The sequence below is a fragment of the Camelus ferus genome, chromosome 8 (genome assembly GCF_009834535.1).
Source record: "Camelus ferus isolate YT-003-E chromosome 8, BCGSAC_Cfer_1.0, whole genome shotgun sequence".
NCBI lineage: Eukaryota > Metazoa > Chordata > Mammalia > Artiodactyla > Camelidae > Camelus > Camelus ferus.
Window position 1 is genome coordinate 44,916,788 of NC_045703.1, and position 23,837 is coordinate 44,940,624.

The 23,837-nt window shown below is 37.4% G+C and overlaps 1 protein-coding gene across 3 annotated transcripts in view; it reads right to left on the bottom strand.

Moving 5' to 3' along the window:
* ARHGAP18 (Rho GTPase activating protein 18) overlaps window positions 1-23,837 on the bottom strand; it is a 163,336-nt gene that overhangs the window by 35,620 nt on the left and 103,879 nt on the right. For all 3 annotated transcript variants that reach the window (XM_014555858.2, XM_032484895.1, XM_032484894.1), the window contains exons 2-6: window positions 20,771-20,967; window positions 17,483-17,721; window positions 13,701-13,764; window positions 9,205-9,383; window positions 56-221 (exon numbers count right to left, since the gene is read on the bottom strand). In XM_014555858.2, coding sequence (XP_014411344.1) covers window positions 56-221; window positions 9,205-9,383; window positions 13,701-13,764; window positions 17,483-17,721; window positions 20,771-20,967 — 845 coding nt within the window. The remainder of the gene's footprint in view (window positions 1-55; window positions 222-9,204; window positions 9,384-13,700; window positions 13,765-17,482; window positions 17,722-20,770; window positions 20,968-23,837) is intronic.

The following is a 23,837-nucleotide window of genomic DNA, read 5'->3' on the forward strand; positions in this document are numbered from 1 at the left end:
AGCTCATTCTTACTACTTTAGGAGTAAATTCAACCACTTTTCATTTCAAAATTACCTTTTGTTTTGATTTTCACAGCTTTTTGTTGTTTCAGTTCAATACCCAATACATCGTAGAGGGCAGTCAGCTCAATTAGGGCTAAATGGCAAACTTTCTTCATGTCCTGGGGTGCCAGGTCACCAATCCTGGTGGTGCCTGTTTTGTCTTTTGGCAATCTGAAACTCTAAAATAAATACCATTAATATAGTAAAGGTTTACAGTAGTTAACCCCTTTTTTAATGAAAGAAGACAAAATTGTAACTACAGAAAGAAGTTACACTCAAGAGGACTGACAATGAAAGCTGTAGCAGGATCTCTCCAGTTGGAACGAAGAGCAATCCTATCTTAATGCTGGTTGCAAACCTGTAGGAAATCAATAAAAGTCTGACAGACAAGGGAACCAGGCCATGTGCCAAGAATATGAATACCAGTGGCCAAGAGGACAAAATCAGTAAAAAAAAAAAAAACTCGAATTAACAGACCTTAGAGAACCAAGAAGGAAGAGAAGGCAAGACAAACCATGAGGAGGAGGAAGAGGGAGGGAAGGTGAAGAAGAGATGAGAAAGAAGAGGAGTGGCCACCAGTGAGTGCTCAGACTGTGCCAGGGACCCTGGACCTACGTTATTATTAATTGCCATATACATGTAATACATGACATTGTATGTATAATATTGTATATATGGCATATATAATATTGTCACAAAAATGCAAATAAGACAGGTACAGAAGGACTGTATTGCACTGCGGAGGGCAGAGGGGAGACTCAACATGGACTTCAGAGACACAATGCCTACCAGTCATCTAACTACTGACTAGCTGTGTGGGATTCTGGTAGTAAAATAGGAGGCAGTGGGGAGAGGCGGGGGAAGGAGAGGAGAATACGAAGGCGGAGAGGGGGAGGGGAAGGGAGAATTCCCCTAATTCAAAGGGCTGCTATGAGGTTTAAATGCCTGGTATTTCCCAAGCACTTCTATGTGGTTGCTACTATTATTACTTCCACTACGGAATAAATTAACTGAGGCTTAGATACACTTCTATCACAGGCAAATAAGTGGTGTCTTTATTGTCTTGTGCCTTTCTCAAATGTTATCTACTACCTATTCAGCCTCTTCATATTGAATATGTGTGAAACTAAGAAAAACAAAATAAAAACACGAATTTCTCTAACATATTTAATACAAATTATAGTTCCACTGTATGTACCAATTACTAAAACAATAATCATTCTCTAAGAGTTTGATAAAAATCTTATTATTAAGGTTATGACTTTGGGGTTTGCTCTTGATTTCCTAATTTAATTTAATGGCCAAGGGTATTGAATTGATTCTCTTTTATTCCCTTTACTTTGCTCAGTTTTGCACCATAGCATTAACACTTCATGGTCTAGAAACTATTGCAAAAGACATGTCCTAAAGCAGGAGTTCTTAAAGTGTGGTCCAGGGAGGCAGAGAGGCACCAAATAATACTCTTTCAAGGAGTCTAAGAGACCAACACTATTTTAATAATTAATGCTGGGGCATTATTTGCCTTTTTCACTCTCATTCTCTTATGATGTACAATGGAGTTTCCCAGAGGTACAAGACATGGTGTTGCCAACAGACACTGCAGAAGTAGATACTAGAATACAGCTGACGTCTTCCAAAGCCAGACCATTAGAGAGCTGCTAAAATGTAAAACCATGGCATATGTCTTAATAATTTGTTCTAGAAAATATGGCTATTTTTCATAAAATGTTATTTATGTCAACTATAATACTATATTTTAAATGGATTAAAAAGTATTCTTAAAATTTCTCAATTTTAATTGCTAATAGGGTAAATATCCACACATATAACTGACATAAACAAAAGCTTCCCAGATACACACAGTATTTTTAATTATTTATCAAGAGAAACTATTCCTTCATCTACTTATTCATGTTTCACAGCTCAGGAACACAGATCAGTGACAAGCCTTCCAGGGAACGCAATCCAAAGAAACTCTTTACATTCCAAAATCACTTTGTACCAGCCCTCTTCATCTCCTCAAAATCTTTCATGGAATCATAATTTCTGTGGAAATCTGCGTACGCCTGAATTCTTGGTTGTTGCGTACAGAGAGCAGCAACACCCGAGGAGGCAACAAATGCTCCAACATGAAATCAGATTCTTGGCCAGAAGGCTACGTGCCTGAGGCTTCATCAAGCACTGGAAGCTGTGGTAGTTACTTTCCTCAACCCCAGCATCTTCCCTGACGGATAAGACAAACGCTTTTTGAGGTCCTCCATTATTTTTAAAAGCCTAAGCACATTATAAGACCAAAATGTTTGAGACTCACTGTTCTAGAGCGTTTCCTAAAACCTACAACTTTTGGCAATTGAGCAGCTAATTCTCTTCAAGCAAAGCCAACTCTGAGAATCTTAGATACTTCTCCACAGAACCAAGTATAGAATCTTCTTTAGAACCTGATAAAGTCTCAACAGAGTCCACTATAAGAGAAAGGAGGTCTCTCTTAACTTTTAATACATTTTCCCCTATAGAACATTAAAAGAATAGCAATAGATATCACCAATACACTACCTAAGTGAATTTCCAGCATAACTTCCAGTGTTAATGGTACAGTTGCACAGGGGTTGAAAACATGGAGTCAGGTATCATGGCTTTTATTTTCTCTTAAATATTACTGCAAGGTAAGGCAAAAACGATAATACTCATATTTGATAAATGATTTCTCATTCTATTCCACAAAGGTCCTGATAGGATAAGAATGATTACAGCATATGCTAGGTGGGGAAACTGAGGCTCACTAAGAGGCTAAATATGGTACCCAGCCAGGGACATAAGAATGCAAATTCGGATCTTCTAAATCCTAAACTCAGTAACCATTCTGTCCTGCTCCATTTTCCCTGTCCACCGCAGCAGACAGGGAGGGATGTCTGATCAGTAATGATGGGGGACTGTGAACTCCTCAAGGACAGGAACCATGTCTTAATCATCCCCATCTCCCTACTGTACCAGAGCCGTGACACACTGCAGGTGTTCCGTTCCACTGTATTCAGTGAAATGAAGACCCCCCTGCCCCTGGGAGCAAAGTACAGAATCAAGCTCAGTGAGACTCAGGGTCACTGGCCTGATGCTCCCTCAATTTCCCATGATTTGTACTGAGCTTCACTTTTAAATCACACAAAACTCTCTGTATTTTCTTCATGCCTGGCCCCAGAGTTCTGTTAATTGCTTTATGTTCTGAAGGGCTGAACCAATTCTATTTACCAACCATTTATTAAAAAAAAAAAAAAGTCCTAAATGTTTCACTAAAATCAGTTGCTTTTAGTCTAATAAGTCAAACACATGTAATAAAATTATTTAAAGTATTACCCAAGGTAAATGTTTAAAGAAACCTGAAATATTATTAGTTCAAACATTTGAATTACCTTGCAATCTGTCATGAGCTTTATTTATTTATTTATTTATCTAACATTGTGCTTAATGAAAGGAGTTAGTTCTTTATCCCAATGTTTAATTCATAGCAGTGGCTTTAAATATTTATGAAGTTTCATGTCATTTTTGTTTAGTTAATAGCCTGGATGGTTCAGTTCATTGGCTAAGAGAAGGCAGTGCAGTTTCAGCAAAAGAAAAGCTCTTTACCTTTTGAAAAATGTGCTTTTGAAAAAGGAGAGAGAAAAATTTTCAAAAAATGTAAGGTCACTGGTTCCCATGTGGTTACCATAAATTAATCAGGTAATTCTCCCAGGCTGCACCCCTCTTTTGTAGGCCTTGGAATAGGAGGGGCCCATCAGAAACTTTGTCAGTAATGATGGACTTGACTTTTTCACGCATCAAGTCACTCTAACGTCAGCTCAGAAAGCAAGAGAATCTATTCCTACTGGTCAGTTTCCACAGATGGCTTCTTATCATCTGCTAGGACATTCATCTCTTACCTAAGACTTTTCTATGTGTAAAATGTGATTTTATTATGGTGTTTCATTCACTGTCATTCTAGAGAATGGATACCTTTCTAGATAAATGAGATTTTAGGAAACTTTCAAATTTACACTTCTTAAAATTTCCTTATCTTTTTACATGGGGAGCAATAACCATAATTTAAGCTTTTCTTGACAATTCAGGATCATGACCCTACACACCTAGTTCTGTATGGTGTCCAGACGTGGGTCTGTCTTAGGTTTTCAGTCTCCTCACTGTATACTGAACCACCATTTCTTTTACTGTCCCTCTGCTTCCTTCCTCCAGAGGTGTTCTATTCTCTAGCAAACTCCCAACTTGGGCCTCCATGCAAGTTTTTGGCCTTCAGTATGCGCAGAGCTTTGTTTCCAACCAAAATTACTATAAAACATGAATTTACTTGAATTAAACATAATTCAGTAAGAATCCAAAAGACACTGAATAAAGACCTAAGAACTAAAATACAGGCATGCATCTAGAATATAGACTTTACACCATAGTTATCACTTCAAAGCTATGATCTTAAAAATTCCTGAATAAATCCTTAATGTTTTAAGTCTCCCAACGTAAGATGAAGGAGTGCTATTAAATTTTTATCGTATATGATGGACTCAACAAACCAGAATTTCATTTACATAATATCCCAAGCTATCCTAAATAAGTTGTTAGTAGCTCCAATCCAAGGACAAGGACACTTAACCTCACACCTAAATGAAATGAACACATACCCCTAGGGCACATCAAGGAGGGTCAACAGGATCTTCCAGAAAAAACTCCTGCTTCAAAAGCTTAGTCACTAAAGCCAAGCCTTAGCATGCCATGCAATCTCTCTAACCTGTCTCTGTGTATGAAAAACAGGAATTGTAATATCTGCCTCATACAGATCATTGATAAGTGAATGAAATATCTACAGAGCATACTTTCTAAGATATCGTGGGTACACAAAACACAATTAGTACCTAATTTTCAAACTAACACCCATTGAAGGTTATAAAACCTGATCTCCAAATTTAAGAGGAGACATTTGAGTCTGCTGTGAGAGAGTGTAAAGAATTAATAAAGACTGCTGGATGCCGTAAGAAAAAGGAAGTGAATATAAAATGAGGTCAATGGGGAACCACGCATTACATAGAGCCTCCCGTTCATTTACAGAAGTGGGAGAGCATGAAGTAGAAATAGAATTTAAGGTTTTATCTGCTTAGACTCCTGCCTCAGAGTAATGAATATAAATATTCATTTCACCAACCATGCTGAGGACTTGTGGAAAGCTAACAAGTATGCCCATGCCTTCTAGAAGATATACAAACAAATAAATGATTGTATACATAAACCGATACATATATGCATAAATAAATACAAGGATACTATAATTTGACAGTAATTATCAAAAGCATGGCATCTTAACAGTTTTAAAAATAATTTTCTAAATTTTATCTAATGTAAGTTCACAATCAGGAAAGACCTAACAGTAAAGTTAGAACTGAAATAGACCCTAAAGGGTTAGTTAAGGCTTCCTTAGTAAACATGGAACAACAGAGGGGCAGTCATGGGAAGGTCATTGTAAGCTTGGGGCAGCACAACATGAATAAAATCAAGAAGGTAGGTGAGCAAAATTTAGTCTGTTAGGCAGAGAAAAAATGAGAGAGGAAGTTTTGTTTTTAAGTCTCTGAAGCAGAGATGAGTTTTTATTTTATTCCACTGTTTGAATTAGCAACTTAAAAGCCCACTGTGTCTTGTTTAATTAGACTCTCCTATACTTCACTTAAACCCCCTCCCATCTGTTGAGATATAGAAGACAATCACTTTTAAAAGATAGTTTTGCTAAGGATGGTCTGGGACCTGGATCATCTCTTGAAGCCATATGATACATACTCCTTTATTTTTCCTACTAGGATTAAAATGGATTTTTAAAAATATATGGTAAAGCCTGGAAATAACCTAGATGTCCACCATCAGGTAGCTGGTTGAATAAACTGTGATACATCTTCACAATGGGGTACAGAGTATAAATAAAAAAGAACAAGAAATACTTCTCTATATTATTATGAAGTAATCTCCAGAACATACCAATAAGTACCCCACCAAAAAAAAAACCAAGGTGGAGAAAAGTGTGGATAGTGGACTTCCACTCTTCTAAGAATGGAAGGATAAACCATAAAGTTAAAATCAGAAGAAATTTACCTGCACAGTAAATTTACCTGGAAGGGGGAAGGAGAGAAGAGGGTGACGGCTCAAGGATAAAAGTGAGACTTTTAATATATCTTGTTTTTCACTTTGACTTTTGGCCATGTAAATAATACACATGCTTCTAAAATAAAATTAAATTTCAAAAAAGCAATCCCTAAACATTGACTACAAAGTGAAACTAATGAACCTAACCAGGTATGCAGTTGGTGACTTACCTATATGGAGAATAACCATCCTAAACAACCTAAAACAGAGTAACTGGATTATGGCAGTCCTTTTGGGATCCACCCCAAGGATACAAACAACGGAAGAAAAGAAAAACAAGTTTAAATTATTTTCAAGTAATCATATTGTTGACAGCAGTGTTAGTATTTTTATTCTGAGAATGCTGTGCATTAATGGAGGATAAAACAAACAAGTAATTATGTGATATTCTGATTATATTATCTGCTGTATCCTGAGAACCACTATTCTCAGCATGGAAGAAAGAAGATACATGTACTTCTGTCCTCTGAAAAGGCTTAAAGCAATGGCCACCCCAGAGAAAGGAACACTCCTAGTGTCCTGAACACAGTCACAGAAGTATATTTCTACCAAACAGAATCAGGGTTTCTTGCAGAGATAGACAATTCTAGATATGGAGCAGAAAATATACCAGAAACATATGAGAAATTTTCTCATTTAGATGTCTAAATCCATGAGTTAAGATACTATTTTTACAAGAAAATAAAACAATGCTAATTGTTCACAAGTGAAAGATGCTAGGGAACCAAAAAAAAAGGAAAACCAGTAAATAAAAGGAAAAGGTAACCCATTTGAGACAGTTTTTCTTAAAAGAAGTATTTAAATTAATAAATGAAAAAAAAGAACTTAGAACATCATTTTGTCACCCTTCGTAAGTGTATGGGTTCAAGCAGTGATCAGCAGCAGCTGCTAGTTTCATGAAAGAGAAAGACAACCAGATGTTCAGTGACTCTTGATACCTGATCACGTATGAAGTAGTCTTGACCAAAAAAATGAGCCTGAATCTGATACATCCAGAGGTAATCAATTTACAAGGAACAGAAGAACACAGGGACAGAATTAGAAACTTTAATAACCAGGTTCCTTCAACAAACAAATTTTGGAGCAGGGAAAAAGGAACAGAGGGAAGAAAGGATAGGGGAAAAATGAAGAGTAATGAAGGAAGGGAGAGAGGGAAGGGAGAGAGGCAGAGAAAGAGACCCACACGGAGAGACACGGAGACAGAAGAAGGGAGGGAGGGAGGGCAGGAGGGCGGGATTAAAAGAGTCTTAAAAGGCATTATCAACTAACTGCAATGCATGAACTTTATTTGGATTCAAACTGTAAAAAAAAATCATGAAACTTGTGATACAATTTGAAATTTGAACACTGATCAGATATTTGAAATGAAGAATTGTTAGCATTTTTTAGATACAATAATAGTACTATAGGTATGTGTTTTAAAAAACTATCTTTCAGAAATATATACTGAAATATTTATAGATGACAAAACAGAATTCAGAGATGTATTTCAAAATAACACAGTGGGGAACTAGTTGGGGGCATGCACAGGTCAGGACTAGCCCTGAGTTAATGAACGTTGGGAGCTAGGTGATGAGTATTGGGGGCTCATTACACTATGCTTTTTAACTTCCATGTGTGTGAAATTCTACAAAATAAGTAAATGTAACTTTAAAAAATATAAGACATTTAGTAGCAATGAGAACACTCAGTACACAGAGCTTGGTCTCCAAATACAATCTGCTACTGAAAAAACAAGGGCTCTTTGAAGAAATAGATTCTTTCTAGTCTGGGAGGAAAAAGTACAAGGTGAACCTGGAATATCTTGTACTAGAAAGCAAAGAAGCAAAAGAATGGGGCCATGTTAAAATGGCACGGCTTGAAGGACACCTTTTGTCAAATTTGGGTAAATTTAAACGTCAAAGAAAAAACAAAGATTCATAAAACACAATGAAAAAGGAGTCATCAGTCTAGAGTGATATTCAAAAACAAAAAGAGAAAAGGGGAGGAAAGCAATTACTACAGATCACCAGTCAATCATTACAAAAGGAATAAGAGAATGAGAGAAATCACCACTTCGCAAACACTAGTTTCATTACTGTTTCAGCTAAAGATTATAAATGCATGGTGAAACCAGTGGGTGAATGGTTGTTAGTGACAACGGGGTATTCACTCAGTCTTAAGGATCACAAATTAGTATTAGCTGCAAGGGGAAAAGGTGTCTGTACAATGGGGAGAGCTGGTGAACATCTTAACCAAGTGGTCAAACATCCATCCTCAACCAAAGGACCATCTGAAGTCAGGCCCCTCTTCTGATGATGCTATGGGAGGCAGAACCATCTAGGCAGTAGTTTGGCTAAACAGGTTTAACTTGGATCCAGTCATCAAGAACAGACAAAACCAGAAATTTGATTTAGACCCCTCAAAATATTAAAGAAAAATCAGAAGACCTGATCTAGATTCAAGAAACCAAAAAGATATGACATCAAATGCAACACATGACCCTTGCTTGAATCCCAGCTGGAGTGAGGAAGAGAGGAACTATAAAGGACAATTCTGTGGCAATTGGGAAAATTTTAATATGACCATATACAAGTGTAATTATTGTTTTCATGTTCACTTTCTTTTTTTTAATATATGTATTTTTTAATGGAGGTACTGGGGATTGAACTCGGGACCTCACTCTACTGCTGAGCTATACACGCTCCCTGACAAATATTCAATTTCTTAAGCATTAGAGCTGTGTTTTGTTTTGTATGCCTTGTTAAGCTTAAAGAAAAAAAAAAAAAGAAGTGAGTGTATATTTGATAGTGCAACATATACACAAACAGATGGATGTAGAAAGAGACAAAGTAAATGTTGTATAATGTTAACTGTTGAATGGATCTACATGAAAGCTGTAGGGGTGTTTGCTATGCTATTCTTTCAACTTTTCTAAGTGTTTGAACTTTTCACAATAGAAAGCTGATGAAAAATACATTCTGATGTTTAGTGACATCTCAATAATGTGCTACGTACAGGTAACAGGGCATCATCGCCTTTGCTTCTCAGGGTCTTCTCCTTGGAACTCTCTTTCTGATTGACTGCTTGCTCTGCAAATGATACCTCCAGGTTGATGTCTGTTTCAGAGGCAGGTGCCTCCTCAGGCACCAGTGGAATCAGGTCCTTTTCACCAACAACTAGGCTAGATGCCTGGCCTGAGGAAAAAAAACAAAAGACTCAATTCATATGCTTTGGTTATTTCTTTTTTTACTTCAAATGCATAGACTGTATAAACCTTTGGGGAAAGTACTATTCACTACAGGCAAGAATTAACAGTTATTTTACTAGTAAAAAGCATACTCAAGGAATCCTACCAACGGTGCACGAGGGGAAGAGAAGGGAAGGTGGTGACTAGAAACCCAGAGTTCAACTGTGGAATTTTTTTCTAAGGTCACAATTCTTAGACTGTGTCCAGTCAACACTGCTGATGATCTCAAACTTGGAATAAATAATCTCACAAAAATTTAGTAGACTTAATTGTTTTATTTTACACGGGGAGCTTAACAGCAAAAAAACAAACAAAACAGAGAGAAGAGAAGGAGGTTAGTTTTACTCTCTCTTAGAACTATGATACACCACTTAACTTCCTCACAGTGGAACAGGTTCCTGGAAAAGACTTCTTCCACGCCCTGCATGTCCTTTCTGGAATGTTATCTGCCTATCATAGTGAAAATTCCAAAAGTTAGCACCAAAAACATTTGCTGTGGGAGTCAGGTCGGGAGGCACCTGGTACAGGAACTAACAGGTTTTACACCAAGAGTATATCAAAGATTGTAACAGTTCTTACAAATCTAGTCAAGTAAGTTTCAGATACTTGTATCAACAGTTTAGCTTTTGTTTGCTTATTGTTAATCCTCCAGGAAAAAAACTAACATTTGAAAATTTGAAAACTTCTTTGCTAGAAAAAACAGCTTTAAGCTTAGAAGAAAATTTAGCTTCTAAATTTGACTACCTGGTAAGTTTTTGGTTTTAACACAATTCACACTAGAGGAAACTCTGGAATCCATGACAGGATTACTTTCTTTTTTTCTAATTGCCAACCTTTAATTTATGGTGAGCAACTCTGGATTACATAAATAATAGTGCACTCACATGTTTATATACTAACACAACAAGGTGATGGAGGGCAAAGTTAATTTTAAAATTTAATAATATGTCATATATATGTATATTATGAAAAGTCTAATGCCTTCAGAAAATGTTTATATTATCTTCTATTTTCTATATTTATATCAATTTAAATCAAAAAACACAAAAAATGTTTTACTGAAAAGAAAAGAATAGATCTAGCCTTTTTCACTCCCATTCAACAAGCAGGGAAGGCCTTATGGCCATGGACCTGTGTAGTGCTCAGCGGGGCCCCACATGGGGTTTAATGCTCTACTGTTGCCATCTTGAAATTGGAACAAGAAGACCTACGTTTTCAGTTTGCACTGGGCTTGGCAGCCTACATAGCTGGCCTGGTGGCATCTCCCAGTTGTAAGTAAACACTAGGTAAGTAAACACTGACCTATGCCAATTCCAAAAATAGGTAGAAATTTAAAGCTCTTTGATTGTATTTATCTGCTACCATCCATGCCACGTTACGCTTTTTCCAACAGCCTATGACAATTTTTTTAAAAATTATAACTAGACCTTTCTCTGATTAATTTTTAAAGTATGAATTTAAATGTCAAAGCACAATTTGAGTTTTATTTTCCCCACTGGTTTACACTGTTTTTATGTTTTACTGTGAAATATGTATGTTGGTTTCCTAGGAAACCATTCTAAGAGGAAAAAAATGATTAGCCATTTTCTTAAATTAGAAGCTACCTTTCCAGAAGCTGAACATTTATGGATTAAAAACATTAAAACGATTCCCTTTTCTCCTTAACACTCCCATATCAAAGTTACAATAAATACCACCTTTCCCTCCACACAAACAAACGTTCTGTGCTGAATTTAAAACCGAGAGGAGATATTATAATTAAGTTAGAATGCATTTAAAACATACAAAGTTCCTCCAAAACATGGTAAAAAATAAAAAAACCTAGTAAGGACTAACGGATAAAATGATAACCCAAGTTAAGGCAGACAGTAGGAAAACCCATTTCACGAGTGACAGAGGGACACTGCTAAAAGAAATGGATGGTTAATTGGCTAATAAATATACCTATGAATTATCTTCTCTCAAAGAGAAAAGGTAACAGAGAATGCAGAGATAAATCTTTTAGTTCTTAAAGTCCTAAAATGTAAATAATATAATTTCTTTAATCTATTCTCCTTTGGTTTTTGAAGTGGACAAGAACACTGAGTTATATATATTTCACAAAATTCCTTAAAGTGTTTCAGTTGTCCAAAATCATCCACAGTGTCTTTATTTTAAAAAATAATTTTCCTTTCTCCATGGAACTCAAACAAGAAAATATACATAATATGAAATTTTTAAAAATTATTTGAGCATTATTAAAAATGACTTGGGCACTATGTTTCTTATACATAGAGTTGTACAATTTGGTAAGAAGTTAAGATTGATACTTAGCAGGAGATTAGTTAATCTGAAATGCAACAACCCTTGCAACATTAAAATTTTATAACTTTTTCATTCAGAATAAATAACTTTGAACATGTATAAAAGCCCAAGTGTAGGGAAAACATTTAAAATAGACTATGTAGCTCAGAATTTCAGATTCCAAGTGGAGAGAGTTCCACCTTTGAACTTTAGACATGCATTTCATTCAGTACCTTTCAGTGTTTTCCTAACACTGTTAACTCACTGGCCAGCAAAGGAGCATGGCATTGCCCAGAACAGGTGCGGGAATAAATACTTGGTGACTTGGGTGGCACTGTACACATTCTCTTAGTATTCTGATTGGAGGCTCTCAGCCCAATTCACAGCACTCCAGCAAAAGCAGATGTATATCAGGCAGCAAGTTTGTCACATTCCTCTCAGCTGCTGTAAGCTAGGCTGGAAAGTACTCACATAATGAACTTGTCTTCCAGGACTTCTGTTTATATAGCCTACATCACCATCTCTGGCAAGGGAGGAAAACGTCAAGAAAGGACAATGTTTTCCTCAGTATTCATTTAGCAATTGCCAGTCACTCTTCCCCAAAGCCCAAAGCATATTGACATTGGCCCAAAAGGCTCATCTGTCTCTCATGATGACCCAGCTCTTGCCCGGCAGCACTGGCTGTTCCAGCTTGCTTGCCACTTCAGCTTGCCAGCACACAGACTCAGGGAAACACACCCAGTGACTCCATTCTGATATAAAACATGGAACTAAAGAGACCTCCACAGAAGAGTAAAAAGCAAGTGCTTTTATAGATATAAATATATAGACAAATACGTGTCTATATGCACACATGCACATGCTTATATTTATAGATATGTGTGTGTCTGTATATTTTAAGGCAGGGGTATAGGACAAAAGTTTGGAGAGAAGTATGGAGGAAAAAATAAAGACATTGGATGCTCCAAGACTCCAAAAGACCCCATATACAGTAATTGTGGACTAACATTTAATTTTTATAGACAGGTTGGGAACACTTCCCAGTCCTCTGCAGTCTACCTGATATTCCTCCTCCAGGACTTCCAATCCAAATACAACACTATTAATGGCATGGACACTTCAGGTGCCAGGTCTTAAGAACAAAAACAACAAGAGCAAAAAGGACAAGCCCCTGAGCAGGAATCAGGGAGCCACAGACCACCTTTGTTATAGTTTTTAAGCAACAACACATTAAGGATTAAGTTTTTAAGCTTAAATTTATAACCTTAATATAGAGCCTTTTTTCCTTCTCATAAATCCATGAAAGAGCTATAAATTCTTTCTTGGTAAGTACTAATAAAGTCTTAACATATATTTTCATTCAGGCCTTCAACTAATCCATTTCTGAAATAACAGATATAGAAAAAGAATGAAAAGCAGAAATAAAATCAATTGCAAAAAAAAAACTTAAGTTTTTAAAAAAGTTTTTCTACACCTTCTGAAAAGCAATCCATTTCTGAACCTCAGAATTTATGATCTGAGATCCATTTATGAACCTCAGAGCTAATGATTTGACAGTGGGTCCCCACATTCACTGGCTCCCCTTCCTAGCTGTATGGCCTTGGGAAAGTGACTTCGCATCTCTAAACCTCAGTCTTCTCATCTGTAAAGTGGGTTAAGAACAATATTTACTACATAGAACTTTTAAGCATATTAAATTAGGTAAGTATCTCTGTACAATACCTGACACATGGTAAACATTTGGGAAAACTGACTATGCATAGAGATGTTAGAACAGATAAAGATAGACAGGTATTACAATATATGTATATACATCAAAGGCCCACTACGTGCTCAGTCTTATGTAATTATCTCCTTTGGTATTTTACGTGAGTATTTTAATAGAATCTGCTTACTAGAACTGAGGATGAACGTTTTAAAAGGTTTTATACGTTTGTTACACTAATAAATGAGGAAACACAAGAGAACAGGTCCAACATACCATCTTTTGCTTGATCTTTGTTTTCATCTGTTCCAACTGATTGTGATTCGGAGCCATCTGGAGCCTAAAGATAGAAAGTGGGCCATTGAGTCATCTCCAACTCACAAGCAGAGAAATGGTATTGTAAATAACTCTATCACTAACCTTTAGAGTACAAGAAGTGTACTCAGAATTATAACAATCAGAAAAAAAAAGGACTATGGTTATAATCAAGAAGCAATCATCCAACAAATGTGTGATTACCCACAACGTGTAAGACACAATACTAAGCCCTGAGGGAGATACGAGCAACGTCACGAGAATCCCTGTCACCAAGGACACCACTATGGATTGAAGTGAAAAGAAGTTAGTAATATCCGTTAACAGATGAGTAGATAAACAACATGCGATCTACCCGCACCAGGGAATACTCTTCGGCCATAAAAAGAAATGAAGTACAGATACTCGCTACAACACGGATGAGCCCTAAAAACATTAGACTGAGTGAAAGGAACCAGGCAAAAGGGCCACATATTATGTAATTCTGTTTCTATGAAATGTCTGGAATAGGCAAATCATAGAGACAGAAAGTAGATCTCTGGTTGCCTGAGGGGTAAGGAGGGAAATACAAGGAATGACTGCTAACAGGTATGGACTTTGTCTTGGAGATGATGAAAACGTGCTAGAATGGATTGTGGTGATGGTTGCAAGTCCATGACGACACTAAAAACCACTGAAGTAAACGGGTGAACTGGACGGTACCTGAATTTTCTCTCAATAACGCTGTTACAAAACAAAAGTACAAGTTGACATGTAGGTAATAAAATACAAATTATTCAAATTAAAAAAAACAATACATATGGGGTAAAATAAAAGCTAAATTACCAAGCAGGTAACAAGAGCTTAGATATTCAAAGGAACTCCCTGGGCAGTGACACTTGGAAGAATATTGCCCTCCAAGGGTTTACAGACACCGTAAAACATGGCTGGCTCCGTTCACCAGTAAGTGTGTCCAGGCAGTATTTCCTCCCTTTCAAGTAAAGCTTCAGAAGGAATTTAGGAAAAAGGGAAGCGAAGTTGAGATGAACCATATACAGAGGTCTATTTGAATGAATTATTTTTAAAATACTCATTCTATTGGTGTTTCATCTCTACACAAAAGAGGTAGCCTTTGTAGTCTGCTCACCGCACATTTCAACTCAAGTGTTAGCAGAGAAGGACCCCCCTCTCCACCTGCAGCCTAAGAAGAGTCTAGAAAAGCACTCAGGCAGGCACACTGAGGTGCTCTCCTTAGAGATCTGAAGTTCTGGGGACAATGTAGAGTGACGACCAACCACAGAAGTGGTTCATGAGTCATGGCACTGCCTCAGTCCCCCTCAGGCAGAGCAACACCACCGCCTCCGCCCACAAGCCTGCAGAAGGCTAGCCCCCCATGGCACAATGAGCACAGTGAGTAGTTCTAATCTTACATACGAACACATATTATGGAGCGTGTGGTTGGAACTGTTTTCCTAAGCAATTGAAGACGACAGTGCAGATGGTATTCATTTCTATATTATATTCCCCAGTGTCAGCAAGGGCTTCATGAGGAAGCGCTGAAAATGGACGAGCTGAATGTGTACAGTCATCCCTCGGTATCTGCGGGAAATTGGTTCCAGGACACCACCACCACCCACCTCCTGCCCTGCCCCTGCAGATGCCAACATTGGAAGATGCTCAAGTCCCTTATTAAAACAAACAAGAGTACAGTCGGCCTCCGTACCCATAGGTGCAGAACCCAGGGATATGGAGGACCCACTGTGCTTATCTGAGAACAGAAGAACTGCAGGTGAAGGTGGCTGACCCATGTTTGCTTCAGGGATGGGGGCAGTGCTTCAATTAAAGGCATGCAGTGGGAGCAAGTTAACATTATTTTAATTTACTTGCGCTATTTCTCTCTTGCTGACTCCATCAGATGATACAATCACCAATTACCTTACATTCAAACCATATGGTTCAGACGTTACCAGGAATTTGCTGGAAAATGTTGCTTCTAGCATTGAGTAGCAACATCCTCTTGGGGACTGGCAGGAATCCCACAGTCTGCAGTTTGCTTAGGCTCAGCTCTCTGCCCCCTCCCCCTTTTGGCTTCCTCTTAACTCCCTCTGGGAGGGCCCTTTAATTGGGAAGGAAATGTCATAATACTGTATTTCTTTACCATTCATTTTTCTACAGCTGGTAACCGAATCCAGTCCTTCAATTCCAGTGGATGTCCCAAATAACCACTGGGTGGGAAGTGAGTGTGTAACTGCCTTACAGCAGCAAGAGACCTGTCTGAAGCAATCCAGTGACCCCAAAACTCCTGTAAAATGGACTGGATTTCATCTACAGTTGACTAGGCAAATAGAGTAGCAAACTGCAGCTATAAAGGATTTCTTGGAAGAATGAAATGTCTACAAAAAGCAAAAAACCTCTACATGACAAAGACATCTTAAATATATAGCCCTTTCATTCCCTCATTTTAAAAAAGAATCCTATGATTTTTGTTAGCTTTTATTTACAGTGCAAATACAATCTCATGTATTTACTGAGATTACTTAATATCAGCGTCTTAAATGGAAACCCAAATATAGCAGGACGCATAGTGGTTAAAAGCACATATTTAGAGTTAGTCACATTTCGGCTTACTAGCTACAGGATCACTGAGCAAGTTGCTTAAAGTCTGTGAGCCTCAGGTGCAGAAGGGAAATGATAATACCTCATTCACAGGACAGCTATGAGGACTAAATGAGATACGGCCTGGAAAGTAGTTAGCAAGTAAGTGTTTGGTAGTGGTGGCAGCGAACAGGATTGCTATGATCATCACTGCAACCATCATTTAAGATTCTTTCTGTTTGTTCTCATCCCAACCACCACACTGGGTCTTCTAGACCAGACTATTCAGTGTATGAATCGCTGAATCACTATGCTGTATACTAGAAACAGAACACTGTAAATCAACTATACTTCAATTAAAAAAAAAAAGTGTCATCTGAGAACACGTCAGACTGTAAATCAACTTTGACCCTTAGAACATCATTTAGTTCAGCTGACCTTTTTTCTCTTTGGAGCAAGTTTCTTGATGAAGGAGCAGATGATAATTTACATCTTATGCAAGCTCTCCAGGTCCTCATGGACATGTAATAAACAGACTACCACCTGGCTGTACTGAGTAGCACTGTTCCAGGGCACACAGTTCTCCTACCTGTCCCAGGCCTTCCCTGATACCTGTCAGTCCCAGAGTCCCTACCAGACTCCAGCAGCTTCCACTGATAAATCAATCATCTTGACAAACATCTACTCAAATCCTCCATGTGCTAGGCTTCGTGCTAGGCACGAGACACAGAGAGGAAGTTATTTCATGTTTCAGGGTTCCTGTTTTGTAACTGAGCTGCACAATTCCCTGCCATTCATCCCCACGTGAATCTAGAAAAAAAGCAAAATCTTCCTACAAGAGTTAATGGAGAAGGGAGAATCCTCTCCCTCCTACATTTCTGTAAGAAACAATTAGCAGTCACTTTGTCTAGGGAGCTGGGGCCACTCCTAAGGCTCCAAAGCCACTGAACACAGGCACTGTCATACAGAATTGGAACTCGTTTAATTTTCTGCTCCATTGGGATAACTTCTAGAAGGGCAGGGGCGGAGTCCCTCTTGATCACTGCCAGCACAGAGTTTCAGTGCCCTGCAGATCAGTGCCCATTGTTTTCAATGCCTCAAATTAGACTGGATGGGTCCAATGGATTCTAGGTGATTATTCCTTCACTTTATCAAAAAAGAAAACCTACTTCTTTTTCTTTTGACTCTCTCTGTTGAGCAAATATGTCTCTGACGTCAGGAACCTGGTACTGTTTGTTTTTTTTCCTCAAGGTCTGGGAGACAGTCTCCACTCGTTTCTGAACAGCTGCCGCCTGGGTCCGGGTCAGTGTTGATAAAAACACCATGCTTTCTTGGGGATCTCCAGCAGCCTCTCCGAAGAGATTGGACAAACCGGCCTCCTTAAGCCATTCTTCTTCCAATTCTCCCTCTAAGACAGTAAGAGAAAAAATGGTATTTAAGTCATAAAATATGAGAACTTTTACCTTTTTTTTTTAAGCTGTTTAAAAACTCCTGCTGAAACTCTCCTATCACAACCAAACCACAGGCCCAAGAATCATTATCTGAAACCTGGACAGCTGCCAGCAGCTCCAGCCATAAAGATATCAAATTTTAGATCCATTTCACATATACTCAATTAAAAATTTTAAATGACTTCACATGTGATTAACCTCTATAACTTCCCTGCAGATTAACTAGGGGAAGATAATACTCTTACCCTTTCAGAGACTAGCAAGCGATGAAAAGATAACTTACTTCCATCAGGTCACAGAAGGCAGTCGATGCTGGGGATAGCCATCAAAGCCCTGTGTCTTGGCTTAAATTCAGCACTACCCCCAGCCCAACACTAACTGGTGGAAAAGTTTGTGTTCTCTGCTTACTGTAGCTGACAGCGAGAGAGGCCAAGACGTAAAGAGCATCCGAACATCAGGAACTAATCAATTTCAAATTAATTTTTTTAATCCCCCTAGTCAGCACATCAGAGTCATGGTTTTTTCACAATTTTTTTTTTTAAAAAGCAATAGCTTATTAAAGGAAACCTGTTAAACAACTGAATCAATTCAAAACACCGAAAGGAAGTAAACAGCAAAGCAAGTGTTGTGTGAGATCTATTGAGAATTACAGAAAAACTGAATGGTAACTAGAATAGATTCACTCCAAGCTCCAAGTTTATAGAGGAAGGCGAAAGACCAAGGACCTAGGACACAAAAGAACTGTATTCCTGCAAAAGTCACGTCACTTTGGCCAAGTTACTGAGCCTCAAGCTGACTCTGTTTTCTCATATATAAACCAAAGCACAGCTGCCCTGACCGCCTCATGACCAGACGTGAGCATGTTACAGGGGAGAACTCTGCAGAGCTCCGGCACGGCCCGTACCACGTGATGTAACACTTACTGCTCTTCCTGTCCATCCTCCTACGCTGTGCAAACTCCACAAGGGCACAAATCAAGTAGGAATAACCTTGGTTTCAAGAAACATAAGGCAGTGCTGGGCATTCTGCACGCCAGGAAACAGGCACTGTTTACTGACAGAAAACGTCAGCCATTACTATTAATGCTATTGAGGAAGAACTCAGTATGTGTGTGTAAAACCAAAATTGCCAGGAAAAAGCTGATATTGCCATGACATAGAAAGAAAATGAGATTACAATGCACTGTCACTCATTCCTTTAAAAAGTAGAGGTAAAATTCAAACAATTTAAAGTCAAAGAAAAGGCATGGGCCTGGAGAAACGTTCCCAATTCCTCTTGATAATCACATCATGAACAACTATCTATGAATCCACCTCCATCCGGGAGAATTAAGAAAAAGCTAATGCTGTGGGGGAGGGTATAGCTCAAGCAGTAGAGTGCATGATTAGCATGCACGAGGTCCTGGGCTCAATCCCCACTACCTCCTCTAAAAATAAATAAAAGAAATAAACCTACTTACCTCCTCCCAAGCCTCCCCCACCAAGTCAAATTAAATTAAAATTTTTTTAAAAGAAGAAAAAAGGAAAAAAAAAAAAAAAAGACGCTAACGCCACAAGGCTAGGTATCAGGCTGGAGTGCTGCTTTTCCTCACTCAGCAGGCCACTGGTAAGAGGCTTCTATCTTGAAACACTGAGACAGGAAGGCTGAGAGAGGCTATTAATTATCATAAATAAGCTCACCTGGATTGGTCAGGCGAGGAAGAATGACAATACAGGGAAAGAGAACCCAAATAAAAGAATGAGTTGGTCATCATTTTCCTTTCCAAATCAAAGGAATGTTAAATTAAGAAAAATCTCCGACTTTTTAAAGTATTATTGGTTGATTTTTTTTTTTAGGCAATGTTATAGCAAAGGAGAAAAAACTGTATGTAGATTTCAGTACTAAACAGCTTGATGCCAAGTCATTTAGCATCATTAAGCAGTCTTCTGTTGAAAAAGAGGTCACTATCCTTGGGCCACTGTGGCTCTTTTATATCAAGTTATATACCAAATACATACTTACCAAGCTATGGATGGCACAAGGCGTAGACAGAAAGCTAATATAATAGATGCCAGAGCTGGGCATCAGAAACCTGGTGTCTGCTTGAATTTAAGAGATTGACAGCAAAAGTATGAGATTTAAGGAGTAGGGGGAGTAAAGTTTTACATATTTCTTCCAGAATATCAAACACAGTAGTGGAGGCTGCAGAAAATGTGGCTGGAAAGAGACTTGAGAGAAATTATAAACCAAATACAAGAAAGAAGTAAATATGGAGGCTAAAAATGCTAATGCCACTTTCCACTGTCCAAATCTACACCCTTAGCTTAGCTGGCTAAGCTGTGGCACTGCAGCCAATGTGGAGTGTGAAATTGTGACACTGTGAAAGATTCGATGACCAGGGCTGAGATAGGTCTGAAAATCACCAACAAGGATTGGCTTATGTGAATCTTTTTTCCTTCTAGAAAAAAGTTACTTGGCTAGTAAAACAAGATTACTATCCTCAACCACTTGAAAGGCTATCATGTAAAAATAGATTTATTCTGCTCTTCCAGAAAAAGTGAGTCAAAGGTAGAGTAGAGCAGATTGTAAATCAATAAAAAAAAAAAAAAAAAAAATCAAAACAGCTCGAGCTGACTGATCAATTTAAAAACACCTCCATCATCAGAATCTATACTCACTAGAGGCCAAATGACTGTATGGCTAGGATACTATAGGAGAAATTTAAAGGGAGGTTAGATGACCCCAAAGGTCAAGTCTAACCCTCAGAGTTTATGACACAGCAAGCTTGGCCAACAAGACCCTGACAATATCCAAAACTAACTGAATTTATTCTGCCACTTATATTTGGCAGCTGCATCTATAAATCTGCCACAATTAAGTAATTTTCAAGTTGAAAGGCAGCCACCATTATCTTTTTCTCATTTTCCTATCTTTAATTATTTTTTGTCCTCTTCGTTTCCATGAATTCATTTCCCATTCAAAATAAATATCAAAAAAAAAAAAGAGTTTTATTTATTTCATTATTACCATCAGGCTCTTTGACAACCACCACCTCCTGGTCTTCTTGTCTGTTCTCATTAGATTTCCTGATATTCTGTATTTCAGTCCAATAGTCTTCCATAGACAGTTCATCCAAAGAATCCTGGGAACTTGATCGATCAAATGGAGGCTTTTCTGAAACTTTGGTGATTTCCTGATTCATGGTATACTGGCCATATCTGCGACTGTAAATTCAAAAGAAAAGACAGTTCATTTTAGTACATGAGGAATTAGTACAATTTCTTTCTTTCTTTTCTTTTTTTTTTTTTTTTTTTTTTTTTTACAATTTCTAAAATATAGTACTGAGCTGGAGAATTTGGAAACTTCTTAAATTCTCCTTAACAAAACCAAAGAGATGTGTATTTTGAAACTGTTTAACTTACCATGTGACCCAGGAATCCTGCTCCTGGGCATATATCCAGAAGGAACCCTACTTCAAAATGACACTGGCACCACAATGTTCATAGCAGCACTATTTACAATAGCCGAGACATGGAAACAGCCTAAATGTCCATCAACAGATGACTGGATAAAGAAGTTGTGGTATATTTATACAATGGAATACTATTCAGCCATAAAAACTGACAACATAACATCATTTGCAGCAACATGGATGTTCCTAGAGAATGTCATTCTAAGTGAAGTAAGCCAGAAAGAGAAAGAAAAATACCATGTGAGATAGCTCATATGTGGAATCTAAAAAACAAAACAAAACAAAACATAAATACAAATCAGAAACAGACTCATAGACATGGAATACAAACTTGTGGTTGCCAAGGGGGTGGGGGTGGGAAGGGACAGATTGGGATTTCAAAACGTAGAATAGATAAACAGGATTATACTGTATAGCACAGGGAAATATATACAAGATCTTGTGGTAGCTCACAGAGAAAAAAAAATGTGACAATAAATATATATATGTTCATGTATAACTGAAAAATTGTGCTCTTTACTGGAATTTGACACAACATTGTAAAATGATTATAACTCAATAAAAAATGTTAAAAAAAAACTGTTTACCTTTGAGATGCTACTGATTATAACATGCTTGTAGAATGAACAGTTCTACTCTCTGCAGAAAAGTATGGCAAAGAACCAACAGCAATGTAATAAATCATCTTTCCCTTGCCATTACTCTTTCACTTAAATTATTTTAAGGCTCCTTTAAAACTAAAAATTTGTTCTTAGAAAGTAACAGGTTAAATCTTGATTAGAGGTTAATTAAATTGGGATTGAATTTTATATAGTATTTCATATTTATCACCAGTATCTATAAACCAAACTCAGTTTACCCTTACATAGCACATATATGCAACCAATGAATGAGGTACAATTTGAATTTTTGTTTTATTTTTTGGAACCAAAACATAAACAGAAGGATGATATATTAAGCCTGCTGTTACATCTATTCTAGAAAGCAGCTTTTAATCTTTGCCTATAAATGTACCTATTACTTATATAGATTTTAAAATGTGGTAAAAATGTATTTGTTGGCAATTCTGAATAGTTAAGAATTACCTCTTAAATATTTAAATATAATCTATGAAAAAAAAGGAAAGTGAATAAATAAAGGTATCTGCATGACTTCAAGTTAACTATGTATTTTTTTCTCATAAGTCAAATCCTATCTACTACTAAAATTGAATTAAAGGACTTACTAATAAAAATCCATATAGAATAGAAATACTGAATTGTTTTACTGTTGTTTATATTGAGATAGAAGGAGAAAAGCCTTATTACTTAAAGGAGGAAAATTTTCAGTTCTGGTTCTTCCCCTTCATAGTCAATAATTTTTTAAAAACACAATTTGAGTGGGGACAAAAATTGGTGAACCAGTGTTTTGTTGTTCCAATTTCAAATTGCTTTTTTTATCTCCCAAGAGGCCGTTAGGAAGTAATACTTTGCTAGATTGGTTTTACTTACTGCACACATAGAAAATAAAAAGAAATGCAACAAAACAAAATTCTTCTAATAGCGTGTGAATATTTTCACATTTCAACTGACCTTTCCCATAATTATTTAAAAGAGTAGTAAATTATTTAATACTACATAAGGAAGACCACCACTAAACTCTAGTCAAATCTACCCAGCAGTTTAATTCCAACTGACTTCTTAGAAAAAGTCAAAGAACTTAATTAGCTATTGCTGCAAATAAATGCGATATAACTGACTACTTAACCGTAATATGCTAATAGGCCAGTTTTATCCCTTTAAAGATGATTCTCTTTGCCTTAATTACATACTTTATTAATGCTGGTTGCATAAAGGAATGAACAATTTCTATAATCTCTCCCCCTCTAGCAATCCTGGGGTGCTGATTGGTGGGTGTTGGGAAGAGGGCCAACAGGAGGAAGTCTGGACATGTTTGTGTGAATCTCTTCCCTCCAGTCTCCACTGTCCATTGTCTGCCTCCTCCATCCCTTAGTTCAAGGGACACTTCCTCCCCTCCTCCCCAACTCGTGCTTACATCCTTGTATCCCACCCTGGTCCCCTTCTCTCTCCCATTGGCTGCATTACCATCAGTGTTCTCAGTTTGAGGTTTATTCTCCTGATTCTTCTTCTTTTTTTTTTTTTTAATTTTTTACTGATTTATAATCATTTTACAATGTTGTCAAATTCCAGTGTAGAGCACAATTTTTCAGTTATACATGAACATATATATAGTCACATTTTTTTTCTCTGTGAGCTACCGTAAGATCTTGTATATATTTCCCTGTGCTATACAGTATAATCCTGTTTATCTATTCTACAATTTTGAAATCCCAGTCTACCTCTTGCCACCCCCCCACCCCCTTGGCAACCACAAGTTTGTATTCTATGCCTGTGAGTCTATTTCTGTTTGGTATTTATGCTTTGTTTGTGGTTTTTTTTTTTTTTTTTAGATTCCACATATGAGCTATCTCACATGGTATTTTTCTTTCTCTTTCTGGCTTACTTCACTTAGAATGACATTCTCCAGGAGCATCCATGTTGCTGCAAATACCGTTATGTTGTCGGTTTTCATGGCTGAATAGTATTCCATTGTATAAATATACCACAACTTCTTTATCCAGTC